The following is a 15,938-nucleotide window of genomic DNA, read 5'->3' on the forward strand; positions in this document are numbered from 1 at the left end:
ACTTTCTGTTTGGGGGACAAAAATGTGACAATGGTTGCTATTTAACTTAATACGAAGAAAGGCGAAACCGTCGTGTAAACTCAAAATTGCGGTCTTACAACATCATTGTTTTTCCCACATATTGTGATGAAAGTAATCTCACTTCACACAAGAATCTTTCACAAAGAATTCACAAGAATCCAATGTAACCACTTGCCGGGGCGGCAACAACTTTGATTTCCGATGTAAAACAATCATGTATTCAATATGCGGTATTTCGACTTGAACATAAGTGTGTTTTCAAACAAGCCAAAAATATATTTCTGTGTGACAACAAAACAATACAGGCGTAAGTAGTGCTACATGCAATAATTGACAAAAAAAAACGCCTTTTTATTATGCGACTCCAAAAAAATCTACATTTAACATTTTATAGATATTGCAGCGTACCTAATGATTTCGGCCAGCTGGTGTGTTCTTGCTGCAGACTACTAAATTTAAAACTCCGTGAACAGACTTGTTTATTGATTGAAACACACGTTTGCAAAATCAGGCGGCGTAAAGTTTGATTGTTCCAAACGCGTTACAGTGACCGAGCGAGTAACTTCTACCGCGTGCCAGTTGCTTAGTTAAATGTCCGAGACTATAGTTGGGTGGCAGAGTGAATAACAGCGAATTCACAGAGTAAAGTGCGAACGGGTATTTAACAAGTTGCAATGAAAAAAAGGTCTGTCATCGACCCGTATGCCAGAAAACTGCTGTGCGAGTTCTGCAGGAAAGCCTACTCCGCGCGTCTACAGCCTTCGGTCCGTCTGTGCGAAAAATTAAGTAGAGAAACATCCGTGTTGCTACAAAATTAACTAAATCTGGCCGTAAAAACACTTTGTGTCTTCAAGAAAGTGAGTCTGCTCATGGAGTTAATCTAGCTTATTATAGAGAACACGTCAGGGCAGGCTAGATCCGAATTGAAACATATTTGAAACGCTGCAGTCATTTCCCAAACTATAGTTCAGGTAAACAAATGTAAAGAAAAAACAACTTTGTCCATGTCACATTGCAGGAAAAGGCATTCAGTAGTAGGTCTACAGCACCTCTTTAAAAAGCTGCAAATATCAAGCGGATTACGCAAAAAAAAACAACACACTTATTTGAGAATAAGTGCCATATATACTCGCCGCTGTTTCATCTCGCCGTTACGTAATCAAGTCAAGTTTGCAGTATCGCCAGCCTGGATATCATTGAATGTTTCTTGTTCTCATGTCCTGACAGGACGACTGAATCGGCTTAGCGGGATGGGAAATATTGTTACAGTTCCACGTTCGACAGCAATACGGGGTGAAAAATAATTTCTTTATCCGCTCTTGAAATTACTTTCTAACACTTAAACATAGCCTATGTCGGAAGCCTGGAATTAAATTGCGCCACAATGCCTTCAGTTCTTTGAATCAAGAGGTTCGCGTGGTGTTGCTGACCCCTGCGCCAAGGTGCCTTCAGTTCTTTGAATTTGAGAGGTTCACGAGGTGTTGATGACATGTCCAAAACTTACGCTAACTTTTAGCTGATTTGCCGTTTTTCCAGACCTCTAGGAATATCACATTCCATTTGCAACCTCTTATTGTAATAAAGTCAGGTGTGTCCAGAGACAAGGTCTTCGAGCACGCTGCACAGTCAAGCATCAAGTGCTTACACGTCGCTGCAATTACCTTTTTTATACAATTAGGTTTACGCAACATATTTGGAGGGTGCGCCTCAGTGTAAATGGTGGACATCTTGCTACCATATATCCTGGCTAATGGACCGAGAACGATGGGAAATGTTCTGCCACGGTCCGTCGGTTCTCTGCGCCACGGTTCCGTCCGTTCTTTGAATTGAGAGGGTGAGGAGGTGATGATGTCCCCAAAAATGTCTGAAACGTGCGCTAATTTTCAGATGAACTGCTTATTCTTCAGATATTTGAATAATCACACCCTATTTTAAGAAAACGCAGTTGCGTTTGCCACAGTAGAAAAATACTGGTGTGTCCATGCAGAGACAATATATTTAAAGAATGCAAAATTTGGCTTTTGGCATGCTGGTGAACTATTTTGGTACAACGCGTCTTTTTTTTTCAATACGTTTCTGTTGTACTTATTGCTGAAGAATATAGAGCAAGCGAAACCGGGGGCTTTAAATCTGTACTACAATTTTGTACGCCAATTTTCGGTCGTGGTCTTATAATTCAGACAGATATTATTCTTTTGCACATTTGGCGCAAAATGTTTATTTCTACCATCGAAAGCGTAGGCCTATACGTTAAAAAGCCATCGAATGTTTACTCTATTCTTGTTCGAAGACGCAATATGAAACAACTACATCAACTCCACTAATTAGTAGGCCTAACCCAGCAAACACACAACGTAGTTTCGACGTTCGCAACGTCGCTGGAAAGTCGAAAATTGGTTGCATACCAGGTAATTTTCAAACTAAACGTCGTATGAAAGTTGGTAACACTGACGTTAGTAATGAACGTTGTCTTCACCAAAAAAGTACGTCATAAATAACGTAAGTAAAACGTTCACTATATACGTTAGATAAAAACCTGAATGCAACTATTTATGTACGTAAATTTTAACGTAACTGGGACGTAACTTCGATACGTTTCAGAAAACCCCAAATCGACCATATTTGCACGTAATTATTGACGTAACCCAGACGTTGCTTTGAAACGTTTAGTACAACCCGAACGCGACTACAATTGCACGTCAATGTTAACGTAAGAAAGACGTTGATTTGATACGTTTCGACACAACCCGAACGCAACTACAATTGCACGTCAATGTTAACGTAAGAAAGACGTTGATTTGATACGTTTCGATACAACCCGAACGCGACTACAATTGCACGTCAATGTTAACGTAAGAAAGACGTTGATTTGATACGTTTCGACACAACCCGAACGCGACTACAATTGCACGTCAATGTTAACGTAAGAAAGACGTTGATTTGATACGTTTCGATACAACCCGAACGCGACTACAATTGCACGTCAATGTTAACGTAAGAAAGACGTTGATTTGATACGTTTCGATACAACCCGAACGCGACTACAATTGCACGTCAATGTTAACGTAAGAAAGACGTTGATTTGATACGTTTCGACACAACCCGAACGCGACTATAATTGCACGTCAATGTTAACGTAAGAAAGACGTTGATTTGATACGTTTCGATACAACCCGAACGCGACTAACAATTGCACGTCAATGTTAACGTAAGAAAGACGTTGATTTGATACGTTTCGACACAACCCGAACGCGACTACAATTGCACGTCAATGTTAACGTAAGAAAGACGTTGATTTGATACGTTTCGATACAACCCGAAAGCGACCACTATTGCACGTCAATGTTAACGTATGAAAGACGTTGATTTGATACGTTTCGATACAACCCGAACGCGACTAACAATTGCACGTCAATGTTAACGTAAGAAAGACGTTGATTTGATACGTTTCGACACAACCCGAACGCGACTATAATTGCACGTCAATGTTAACGTAAGAAAGACGTTGATTTGATACGTTTCGATACAACCCGAACGCGACTAACAATTGCACGTCAATGTTAACGTAAGAAAGACGTTGATTTGATACGTTTCGATACAACCCGAAAGCGACCACTATTGCACGTCAATGTTAACGTATGAAAGACGTTGATTTGATACGTTTCGATACAACCCGAATGCGACAACAATTGCACGTCAATGTTAACGTAGGAAAGATGTTAATTTGATACGTTTCGATACAACCCGAATGCGACCACAATTGCACGTCAATGTTAACGTAAGAAAGACGTTTTTGTTTTCGGAAAGTCCTAGTTCCTGTATTCTTACGTTCCGTAAAACGTAGAGAAGATGTTAATTTGATATATTTAAAAAAATATAATTGTGAGTATTTTAGCAGGATATTATTATTGACAAGATAGGCCAGATAAGAGTGTTGTAAAATATCGTTAATATTTGAGGCGAAGTGGGCTAGACATTGTTATTAACACGCTTTTGATTCATCATTCAGAAAGTTAAATTACAAACAAACTATCTGGGTTAAGAACAAAAATCATTTTCGCATTCGCTTAAACTCTTGGCGCGTGTTATCCCCCGTTGATGCAGCCATTAATTCTTGGCCGCAAACGTTTCACATGGGAAAAAGGTTTTATCAGTCAAAATCTGACAATTGTTTACGCTTCAGATATTCCTTTGCTCAACGTCGACCGACTCCCTTCGCGTCAATTCTAGTGCAATAGGAAACTTTTCAGGATTGGATTTCATAAAACTGCTAAATTTGCTTTATTTGAAATCAAACAAACACCTAAAATACGGACTTTCCCATTACAGAGAGCGATTACATTCAAAATGAGAGTGAAAGTCCAGAATTCGTTTTGCACATAGGTTTTTACAGTTCAACTCAAAATAGCGTGTACTAATAATGTGCAAAATTTGATTTCGATTGAAGTTGAAACAAACGAATGAGAGACTGACAACTTGTTTAAAGACAAGGCACGACTGGCGCGCTTTGCTAATGACCGGCCCATTGAAATGCTTAACCGTTTCGTTCTTGAAAGCCATTCCAATTAAAAGAAAGCGGTTTTTGCAGTTCAACTCAAAATAGAGTGTTCTAATAATGTGCAAAATTTGATTTTGATTGAAGTTGAAACAAACGAATGGGAGACTGACAACTTGTTTGAAGACAAGGCACGACTGGCGCGCTTTGCTAATGACCGGCCCATTGAAATGCTTAACCGTTTCGCTCTTGAAAGCCATTCCAATTAAAAGAAAGCGGTTTTTGCAGTTCAACTCAAAATAGAGTGTTCTAATAATGTGCAAAATTTGATTTTGATTGAAGTTGAAACAAACGAATGGGTGACTGACAACTTGTTTGAAGACAAGGCACGACTGGCGCGCTTTGCTAATGACCGGCCCATTGAAATGCTTAACCGTTTCGCTCTTGAAAGCCATTCCAATTAAAAGAAAGCGGTTTTTGCAGTTCAACTCAAAATAGAGTGTTCTAATAATGTGCAAAATTTGATTTTGATTGAAGTTGAAACAAACGAATGGGAGACTGACAACTTGTTTGAAGACAAGGCACGACTGGCGCGCTTTGCTAATGACCGGCCCATTGAAATGCTTAACCGTTTCGCTCTTGAAAGCCATTCCAATTAAAAGAAAGCGGTTTTTGCAGTTCAACTCAAAATAGAGTGTTCTAATAATGTGCAAAATTTGATTTTGATTGAAGTTGAAACAAACGAATGGGAGACTGACAACTTGTTTGAAGACAAGGCACGACTGGCGCGCTTTGCTAATGACCGGCCCATTGAAATGCTTAACCGTTTCGCTCTTGAAAGCCATTCCAATTAAAAGAAAGCGGTTTTTGCAGTTCAACTCAAAATAGCGTGTACTAATAATGTGCAAAATTTGATTTCGATTGAAGTTGAAACAAACGAATGAGAGACTGACAACTTGTTTAAAGACAAGGCACGACCGTCGCGCTTGGCTATTGACTGGCCCATTGAAATGCTTAACCGTTTCGCTCTTGAAAGCCATTCCAATTAAAAGAAAGCGGTTTTTGCAGTTCAACTCAAAATAGAGTGTTCTAATAATGTGCAAAATTTGATTTTGATTGAAGTTGAAACAAACGAATCGGAGACTGACAACTTGTTTGAAGACAAGGCACGACTGGCGCGCTTTGCTAATGACCGGCCCATTGAAATGCTTAACCGTTTCGCTCTTGAAAGCCATTCCAATAAAAAGAAAGCGGTTTTTGCAGTTCAACTCAAAATAGCGTGTACTAATAATGTGCAAAATTTGATTTCGATTGAAGTTGAAACAAACGAATGAGAGACTGACAACTTGTTTAAAGACAAGGCACGACCGTCGCGCTCGGCTATTGACTGGCCCATTGAAATGCTTAACCGTTTCGCTCTTGAAAGCCATTCCAATAAAAAGAAAGCGGTTTTTGCAGTTCAACTCAAAATAGCATGTACTAATAATGTGCAAAATTTGATTTCGATTGAAGTTGAAACAAGCGAATGGGAGACTGACAACTTGTTTGAAGACAAGGCACGACTGGCGCGCTTTGCTAATGATCGGCCCATTGAAATGCTTAACCGTTTCGCTCTTGAAAGCCATTCCAATTAAAAGAAAGCGGTTTTTGCAGTTCAACTCAAAATAGAGTGTTCTAATAATGTGCAAAATTTGATTTTGATTGAAGTTGAAACAAACGAATCGGAGACTGACAACTTGTTTGAAGACAAGGCACGACTGGCGCGCTTTGCTAATGACCGGCCCATTGAAATGCTTAACCGTTTCGCTCTTGAAAGCCATTCCAATAAAAAGAAAGCGGTTTTTGCAGTTCAACTCAAAATAGCGTGTACTAATAATGTGCAAAATTTGATTTCGATTGAAGTTGAAACAAACGAATGAGAGACTGACAACTTGTTTAAAGACAAGGCACGACCGTCGCGCTCGGCTATTGACTGGCCCATTGAAATGCTTAACCGTTTCGCTCTTGAAAGCCATTCCAATAAAAAGAAAGCGGTTTTTGCAGTTCAACTCAAAATAGCATGTACTAATAATGTGCAAAATTTGATTTCGATTGAAGTTGAAACAAGCGAATGGGAGACTGACAACTTGTTTGAAGACAAGGCACGACTGGCGCGCTTTGCTAATGATCGGCCCATTGAAATGCTTAACCGCTTCGCTCTTGAAAGCCATTCCAATTAAAAGAAAGCGGTTTTTGCAGTTCAACTCAAAATAGAGTGTTCTAATAATGTGCAAAATTTGATTTCGATTAAAGTTGAAACAAACGAATGGGGGACTGACAACTTGTTTAAAGACGAGGCACGACCGTCGCGTCGGCTATTGACTGCGCACGTAGCAATGCTTAGTCGTTTCGATCTTAAAAGCCAATTAAAAGAAAGCGGTTTTTGTGTTGTAAGACTGTGCATAATTTTGCATCGCAGGATAGTAAAGGACAAGTCTTTCCAAAATTGTAAAAGAAAACGTAAACGTGATGGAAAGGCCTTTGTGTGGTTTTATAGATGCTTCTAAACATCTGTTTTTAGGAAATGGGGCAAGGTCAGTTGTTTTTAGAGTGATGATTTGCAAATATTAACGTCATATGCGCAGTATTTGTCCCGTACACAGTTCGACAAATTCTACATCCCTTTGACACACACACTGTGATTAATTGGGACTGTCCACCGACCTCGCTATAGTTCGTCCCTTATGGATTTGCCACAGCGTGTGGTCACAGTTCGGCAAGTCAACGCACCGCATACCTCACATGTTCGTAAAAGAAAATTTGGCGCTATCTGGCCTTGCCGCGGCTTGTGGGAGAGAAGCCGGTTGGCGGGAAAGTTTTTCAAAGTACCGTTGGATTCCTCTCGGGAGGGATATATTATTGGTATTGGCTGCGAGTCAAATCAAACTTATGGGTATCCTCCAGTCTTTTGACATGTCAGAAACAGAAATAGCATCAGATGATATTATAGTATTATACTATGATAGCATACCCTTACAACATATATTTTGTTTGCTTCTATTTAGCAAATGTTGTGTTTGTTGTTGGCCTTTAATGTACTTGGATTGTTTTGCAGCTTAATCGTTTGTAAATGGCTTTGGTGTGAAATTATTTGTTTGTTAAGTTCAAAAGTTCCATGAGAATCATTCTGAAAAGCAGGACAAGGAACCTACAGAAAGTAAAGGTAATTTAACTTTATCGTTGTATTGTATATATTGCTATTTTTCATATTTCATGTACAGTTACGTTGGTTCCAAAATTATCAAAGACATGTGTTTTAAATCTTAAGGCCCGTTTACACTACAGACGATTCCGTGTTTGTTTTATTGTGCGCGCGTGCTGAGTTGTGCTGGGATGGGATGTGCCGGTCTGTGCTGGGATGTGCTCGCTTTTGCTCGACGAGCATAAATTCGGGCACAGTTGGGCACATTTCGGCACACATTGATGCGAGAGTGCAAGGCGACTGCTTAAAAGGAGAGGACATATATTATTTTAGTGGTGGTTGTGTGATGCGGCCGCGTTTGACATGTGAGCGATTGTTTTTAAGAGTATGAAATGGTGCCGTAACTGAATTACAAAGTGGTGTGTGGAACGGTGTCTCAGCGGGATGCTGCTGTGGAAAACCTTTGTCCTGTTTCAATTATACCATCTTTGTTTTCATAATCTGTGGTGTTTGTGTCAGCATATTGTAGTGTTACCTTGCGTCGTAAAAAATATGCAAAACATTACATGCCTTAACTGTGTAAAACAGTACATGCTTTTTGTTGAAGAATATGTACAGCCAATAACAACAACTTTAATTTGTATCTATAATATCGCTGGCGGGGCTGAGAAATGCAAGTCAAGACTGACAACCTTAAAAAATTATCAACGTAACTTATCACTTGCACTTGTCGGTTTCGTGTTCATTACAGGGAAATCCCTCAGTCGTTCTCGATTATTCCAGTAGTGTAAACGCCGTGTGTGCCAGACTGTGCTGTGCCGTGCCAAACTGTGTTCGTGTGTAAACGGGCCTTTACAACAAAACCTGATTTTAGATATTCTATTTTCTCGGCGGTACTTCTGGGAATGTGGAAAAAAACGAAACACCCACAGGACAAATGAATAAGTAGCTGGTTTTGTCTGGATACCATAATAATGAACTTGTAGCGGATTATTTAAATCAACTATAGGGTGTTAAATTATAATTATAGAGTATAAAAATCTTTTTTCCAGATAATACTTGCTATGCGTATAACATATTATGTCCCGGTACTGCGGTACATGTCACGGCTTGTTTAATGCACTTTAAAGTTAAATTTCCATTTTTACAGGAGCTTGCCGAAAAACTACATTCTGCCCCCAAGAAATCAAAAGGAAGTGGGTTGTTTTTTTAAGCATGCACGGAGAAGGCAATGCGGAGAGAAAGGCAATGTGGCGACTTTCAAAGGGTATGTTTTTGTGTAAATTTTAAAACTGTGTCTTAGTGTGTGACACTGCTGTATAAAACTTTAATTATATGGATTGGTGATATTCTTGCTTTGTTTTTGCAGTACCCCTATTCCAGCAGCGGATTATACGACACCACTGTCTTCATATTGACGGATTTAGCATAGTATTGTTGTGCAGGGATTATTTTAATAAATTATTTTATGTTGACAAACTGCAGGTGGTGCTTATTGTGCAGGCGTTGGTAAGATAAATCAAAAATTATTAATTAACAAAATCTAAATTTTTTGAAAGGTATATCTGGCGTTGAAAGGAACGTTTCAAAATCGTCAGATCATTGTCAGATTAGACGTTAATTGCAACGTTAGCCCAACGTTCCGAAACTATGGCTAAACAACGTCACAGTAGTCAATGTTTTTACGTTGAAGAAACATTCGCGTAAACGTTTTATAGACGAATCCTGTGACGTAAAATGTAACGTAAAACAAATGTCCTTTCGCGACGTAAACAGCTACGTCAGGAAAACATAGTTTCGAGTCGACATTTCTACGTAAACATAACGTTGTTACGAATGTCCAGCCAACGTTGGTTTTGAACGTTACTGTACAGAACGTCATTTCTACGTATGTGGTTGACGTTTTTAAAAACGTTTTGAAGACGTAGTTTCGAGTCGACAGATTTACGTAAAAGTAATGTTACAACGAATGTCCAGCCAACGTTGGTTTTGAACGTTACTGTACAGAACGTCATTTCTACGTATGTGGTTGACGTTTTTGAAAACGTTTTGAAGACGTAGTTTCGAGTCGACAGATTTACGTAAAAAAAACATTCCGACACTACGTAGATTAGACTAAAACGCAACCCGAAATCTACGTAGAAATTACGTCAAATTGTTTGCTGGGAAGTAACTTACAAATGGTTGTGCGTTAAATGAGAGTTTACAACATTGTCGAATCGTGGCCACGGACATGGCAGCAAAAACCAAGTGATGGAGACTATATTTGCTTCCAAAAACGGCATATAAAAATAATTTTGGTTACAGCTGACAAAATCACGTTTTGAGAACAATATTTTGCACCACCGACGTATTTATTTTCATCGCATTGTCGACAACATGTCACAGCAAACGTTTGGCATAATTGTGTATTTGAAAAGCGCAATGCAAATAGTGCACAAGCATTAATATATATAGACACACTACGGGAACATGAGGAAGCTGGCTTTGTAAGAAGGCATCTGTACAGCACTACTAACAAAAATCGACCGCTTGTGTTGACACATTCATTGTGTTCAGTACATATTTATCAGACACTAATTAATCTCTTTTTTTTTTAAAAAAGTAAATTGTACAACTATTCGTTGCAGGTAAAATACTACATTTTGTTGTGTTACAATGCCAACGCTTTGCTTTAAAAACCAGCAATACGCCAACAGGAAGCACCCCAGCATTTTTTTTTCAAGTCTAGACTCTACGATGTAATCCAAGTGGTTCTTGCTTTGTCCCACAGGGATTAATTAGTACGAACCTTTTGGCAACTGAAAAACAACAACGTATTTCGGTAACAAATACATCTTTACTTAACTTTTGTTTTGTACAAAATTGCGTGCACTTACAGCGTTGATCAATGCCTGATCGAGATCAGCAATCAGGTCCTCGACATTCTCCAAACCCACCGACAAACGAACGAATGTGTCACTAATTCCTAGAGCTTTCCTCTGTTCGGGTGGCACAGAAGCGTGTGTCATAATGGCTCTACAAATTGTTTGAAAAATATTTTCATTTTAAATTTCTTGGGTATTCGTTGGGTAGCTGCTGATACAATCACAACCGGACTTCAACATTATTTCGCGCATACAAATTGAAGACTTGGCACTTTGAGCGACCTGGCATAGGTCAAGAAAGGGTTGACAAAAGCACTTACGGGTGCTCTGCAAGACTTTCGTAACCTCCCAGACTCTCTGCCAAGGTGAACACTTTCAAGTGTGTAAAAAAGTTCTTGCAGTTTTCGAGATTTCCCTTCATCCAAAAAGCCATCATTCCAGAACAACCGGTTGCCTTAAACATTCAAAGTTTTGTGATCACTACAGTGTCTAACCTGCTGCCTACAGGCATACCATCTAATCAATTACACTCAAGAGGACAAGAGAATAAGAGGATTAACTTATTGTTAAACAGGAAATTGGTACATAATATTATCCATCACTTGTAACCAACCTGCTTCTTGATAACTTCAAAGTGTGGATGTGAGGGTCTTCCAGCATACATAACTTTGGTCACACGTGGATTGGATTCAAGAAATTCAGCAACAGCAATGGCATTTTTCTGGTGCTGCTCCATACGCACTGCAAGAGTTTTGAGTCCACGATTGACCAAAAAACAATCAAATGGAGATGGAACAGGTCCAGTGGCTGCAACATCAAGTAGCTTGTTAGCGTGTGAAACAAAACTATCACCACAGTTATAAATGTAGTTCTATTAGAAAATTACCATATTGCAGAAACGCCAGTTGCTTGTGCATTTCCTCATCATTTGTTGATAACAAGCCCATAACTACATCACTATGGCCATTCATGTACTTTGTGGCAGAGTATAGTACCACATCTGCCCCAAACAGCAATGGTCGCTGTGAAATTGCAATGTTATAATTAACCCTTAGAATGTGTTACCTTTATTTGTTAGCAAACCTGAAAGTAAGCAGACATAAAAGTGTTGTCAACAACAAGTTTGATATCTCCATGCTCTTTAATTACTTCAGAAACAGCTTTGATGTCTGTCACCTTCATTGTTGGGTTGCTTGGTGTTTCCACCCATACCATCTGCAAGTTATTGTTTGGGCATGAAATTTGCCATCAACAAGAAAACCCAATCAAGAACAGAATACTACCTTGGTATTAGGTCTCAGAGCAGCTTTAACCTTTTTCAAGTCTGTAAAATCCACAAAGGAAAATTCCAACCCAAATTTTGAAGCAATTCGGCTAAAATACCTGTAAAAAATGTTGTGTTAATGATAGCAAAGAATGAAATATGCTATGATTTTACTGTACCTGTTGGTACCACCATACACATCATCTGTTGAAACAACATGGTCACCAGATTTCAGCGTGTGAATTAGTGTTAGTGTAGCAGCCAAACCACTTGAAAAGGCTAGGCCTGTCGAAAAAAGTTTTTTGTCATTTGTCATTTAACAAAATTGTTTCACTACATTACCGTATTTTGCTCCATCCAATGCAGCCACACATTTTTCAAGTACAGCCCGTGTTGGGTTTCCACTGCGACTGTATTCATATCCCTATAAAAACAAATGACATAATTATCGTGCACAAACTTATTCTGACATAGCATCTGTATACGTACAGTATGATTACCAGGTGAATATTGCTTGAATGTAGTTGATGGAGTAATTGCAGGAACAACCATCATGGATTTCCATTGTTCTGGTTCCTGTCCAGCATGGATAGCATCAGTTGCAAATCTGTTCATTTGCAACATAAGTTAATAAATCTTGAAACAGCCTTTAAAGTAAGTTTGCTGATAGCTAGAAATTTTTTTACCCTTCAAATGGTTTTCCCCATGAAGATTGTTTTTTTTCACAGTTTTCTGTCATTTTGTTAATGATCGTTAATGTATGTAGCCTATATACCAAATAAAAATAAAAGTGGTCTATTGAATGTCTGAATAGAAAAACAAAAATTAAATTATTCTCCTTGCAGTTATTTTTTAATTACCAATACCAGCAATGCTTTGATGCCACTTGCAAGAGTCTTAAAGAATGCCTGCTTGCTTACATTTTATATATTATTGCAAAAAATTACCCATAATTGGCGCAATATAAATCAGCTGCTGCAATAACATACAAAAAACGTTGCGATCGTCCAATTAACGATTGTCGAAAAAATCCTCCGCGGAAATAACAAACATTCCAATATGGGTGTCTTGTAATTAGCAATAATGTGAAATCTATTAGAACAGATTCAAGAAAATGCTCATGCTATTTTTTGCACCACGTCTATTGTTCATGTGCGTAATAGCTTTGCGTGCAAAAAAGTATATACAGAATACAAACAACCACGTGACATCGCTATCAGTTAGAATATGTCCCAGTAATGCACTTACTAACAAATAAAAACTAAATTTCTAGCAAGAACTAGCATTTTGGCTACAGCGTGATAACTCGCACCTTTCTGCCACGTCTACACCTTGGCCGCGTTGACTCCAACTCACAAGCGCGACAACGCCGTCAGATGAACACCTGCCTCCTTTACCTTAGGTTTTGATTGGATTTCGAAAAAGGGGCGGTTCAAAAAAATGCTTAGTCACAGTCGGCATGAGAAATTATTGCGTCATGATGACAATGTCACAATTCTGGGAACTGAACAAGATTGGGAGGCTTCAAGAAAGTTCCACACCAACACAAGTATGTTCTTTAAAGACAAAATGAAAATGCCAACAAAAAGTAAAAACTTTATGCTTGCATCAGTGCTTCCACTGAGTTCAAGCGTTCCAGTTAGATTTTTTTTACTTTTTACGCTGGTTTGTATTGATTTCCGTTGCGAAAGCACAATATCAAAAGCTACAGCATGCAGCCATATGTTTTGTAATAGTGGATGAACAAGCATTTTTAAACAGAAACCCACTCAGTCCACCGCTATGTCCGGAAAGCGTCGACCAAATTTTTTTTGCAAACAAACCATTTTAGGGTCAATCGTTTAAATTTAAAACTAATACCGTTCATATTTTTCGTTTGTCGATTTTGCCCACACAATATAGATGACGCGCAGACAAATTTGCGCTTATTTTGCATTTTCTTGCAAGAGCAATATATATATGTCAGATTTGAGCATGTCATTGCAGAAGCACGATCTATTGTTTAGAGCAGTGTTAACCCTTTTACGGTTACGTATACTACTTGGAGGCAACATAACGTAGGCTATATAGCACTAAGCTCCTTTGAAAGTAATTTCTATTAGATAATCTGCCTGTTTGTGTTTCTGAATCGATTATTATGACTTACATGCAACAACAAGCAGTTCAATTTAATGGGCGATCTGCGTTTTTTGCTCTCTGTCAGCCGAACGTTTTTATAGGCACATACTTTTGGTCATTGCGCACCGGGAATCAGGTTCGTAAAAACCAAGGCGACTCCTACTCGAACATTCTTGTGCATTATTGCCTTTGTATGTCGGCTGCCTGAATATCATTGAACGTTTCTTGTTCTCATGTCGTGACAGGACGACTGGATCGACCGAGAATGATGGAAAATGTTGTCACAGTATTCCACGTCCGGTTTTCATAAGCTCAGCTTTCAGCAACACGAGATGACAAATTATTTCTTTATCCGCTCTTGAAATTGCTTTCTAAAACTCAAACATATGTCCGAAGCCTGGAAGTAAATTGCGCCACGGTGCCTTCAGTTCTTTGAATCAAAAGGTTCATGTGTTGTTGCTGACCCATGCGCTACGGTGCCTTTAGTTCTTAGAATTTAGAGTCTCATGTGCTGTTGATGACCCCAAAAATGCCTAAAACGTACACTAACTTTCGGATGATTTGCCTAATTATTCTCCAGATATTTTTGAATGCCACATCCTGTAGGCAAACGCAGTTACGTTTGATATTGCGAAAAAGACAGGTGTGTCCAGAAACAAGATATCGAAACAATGCACAAGTTTAACGTCTGATTTTGACATGGGCTTGAAATTCGGACGGCCTAACATTGCTGGAACCTGATATGTCGTGCATCCGACCAAGTATGTCTACATGTTGAAAAAAGCTGACCAGCAGTAGTTAAATGCATTTGGCGACTTCTGTGGATTCGTCATATTGAGTTGGAAACATTATAGAAGCTCTCACTTCTGCAACAACTAAGTCGGTAATGTCAACCGATATTTCGACGATCCAGCGCTTTGCAGTGTTAATAGAAACGTGCCTGATAAAGAATTTTTTGGTGGTATTGTTGAACTCGTTTGGTACACTGCGCTTGTTTCATCAAACGTTGCTGTTGTATCATAATATATAGCAAGCGACACGTAACCTTGTGGACGAAGTAACCAATATTTTGTAGGCACCATAAATTTTATTAATGAAACACCGTAAATACACGTATAGAATACTATCACGCACAACCGCTTGGGGAGCACATAATGTTATTGGTAAAAGAGGTTATATGCCTTCACGTGACTTCATCAATCTCAGTGTAAATAGCCGTTCATGTTCAATCTATTTGTTTAAATCATGCTCTTCTGCATGAAATGGATTCGCTCATGACGGACATTGTCGGACTCATTTACTGATGGTTACCAAGTTGGGTCAATATAAATGCCGTCAACACATTTATTTAGAGAAAACATTCTCTCCCGCATACCCTAAGAAGCTTAGCAAGAAAATTTATTACAGCAATTTAGAATCAGCTTTTCTAACGTCCATCCGCGGTCATTCTACGAGACTCATCAGACGCTCTTGTCCTCAAGATCTTGGTTAGAACAAAGCAGCAAGTCAGCATATTTCTACAGACGGCTACACGTGCAGTCTGCACCAAAGATTTGATACAGGATGAAACTACACGACATATCTTAGTGGAAAATTTTCTCAATAAAATGACTAGAAACATCCGCATCGTTTTGCGCGCACAGCACCCGGACACGCACCTGGTAGAATTTGGTATGTTCCATGACCGGCAAATCATCCGGTGTAAATCAGGGGTGGTTTTGGGGTTGGTAGGTATAGAGGAAACCGGGGATAGCTCGGACGGTTTTGGGAAAATTGCTCATATTTTTTTTAAATTATGAACCACATTCTTAAATTTTATTTTGTTGTAAGTAGTAAAGCATTGCTCAAAAAACGGTTTTTCGTTCGTTTTAGCTCGCTAAAAATGTTTATTCAGCCCATTTTTTAAACAGGTCTCAAATGTCGTGACTGGGGATATCTCGGACAGCTAGTTTTAACAGACGTTTTTTTTGTTATTTAACAAATAACTGAAAT

General features: G+C 38.9%; 1 protein-coding gene across 2 annotated transcripts; it reads right to left on the reverse strand.

Annotated features, from left to right (window-relative positions):
• Window positions 1-10,042: 10,042 nt before the first annotated feature.
• Window positions 10,043-12,630, reverse strand: LOC145887749 (cystathionine gamma-lyase-like). 2 transcript variants are annotated; one of them, XM_082978970.1, is made up of 11 exons: window positions 12,515-12,630; window positions 12,318-12,435; window positions 12,171-12,252; window positions 12,008-12,113; window positions 11,848-11,947; window positions 11,648-11,779; window positions 11,451-11,586; window positions 11,178-11,371; window positions 10,885-11,018; window positions 10,577-10,715; window positions 10,043-10,498 (listed from the first exon to the last, which is right to left on the reverse strand). In XM_082978970.1, the coding sequence occupies exons 1-11, from the start codon at window positions 12,565-12,567 to the stop codon at window positions 10,478-10,480; spliced, it is 1,215 nt and encodes a 404-aa protein (XP_082835096.1). In that variant the 5' UTR covers window positions 12,568-12,630; the 3' UTR covers window positions 10,043-10,477. The 2 variants fall into 2 exon arrangements, with proteins under 2 accessions (XP_082835096.1, XP_082835088.1); XM_082978962.1 differs by lacking the exon at window positions 10,043-10,498 and having other exon boundaries at window positions 10,541-10,715.
• Window positions 12,631-15,938: the final 3,308 nt, after the last annotated feature.

The sequence above is a fragment of the Ascidia mentula genome, chromosome 1 (genome assembly GCF_947561715.1).
Source record: "Ascidia mentula chromosome 1, kaAscMent1.1, whole genome shotgun sequence".
In the NCBI taxonomy this organism is placed as follows: domain Eukaryota; kingdom Metazoa; phylum Chordata; class Ascidiacea; order Phlebobranchia; family Ascidiidae; genus Ascidia; species Ascidia mentula.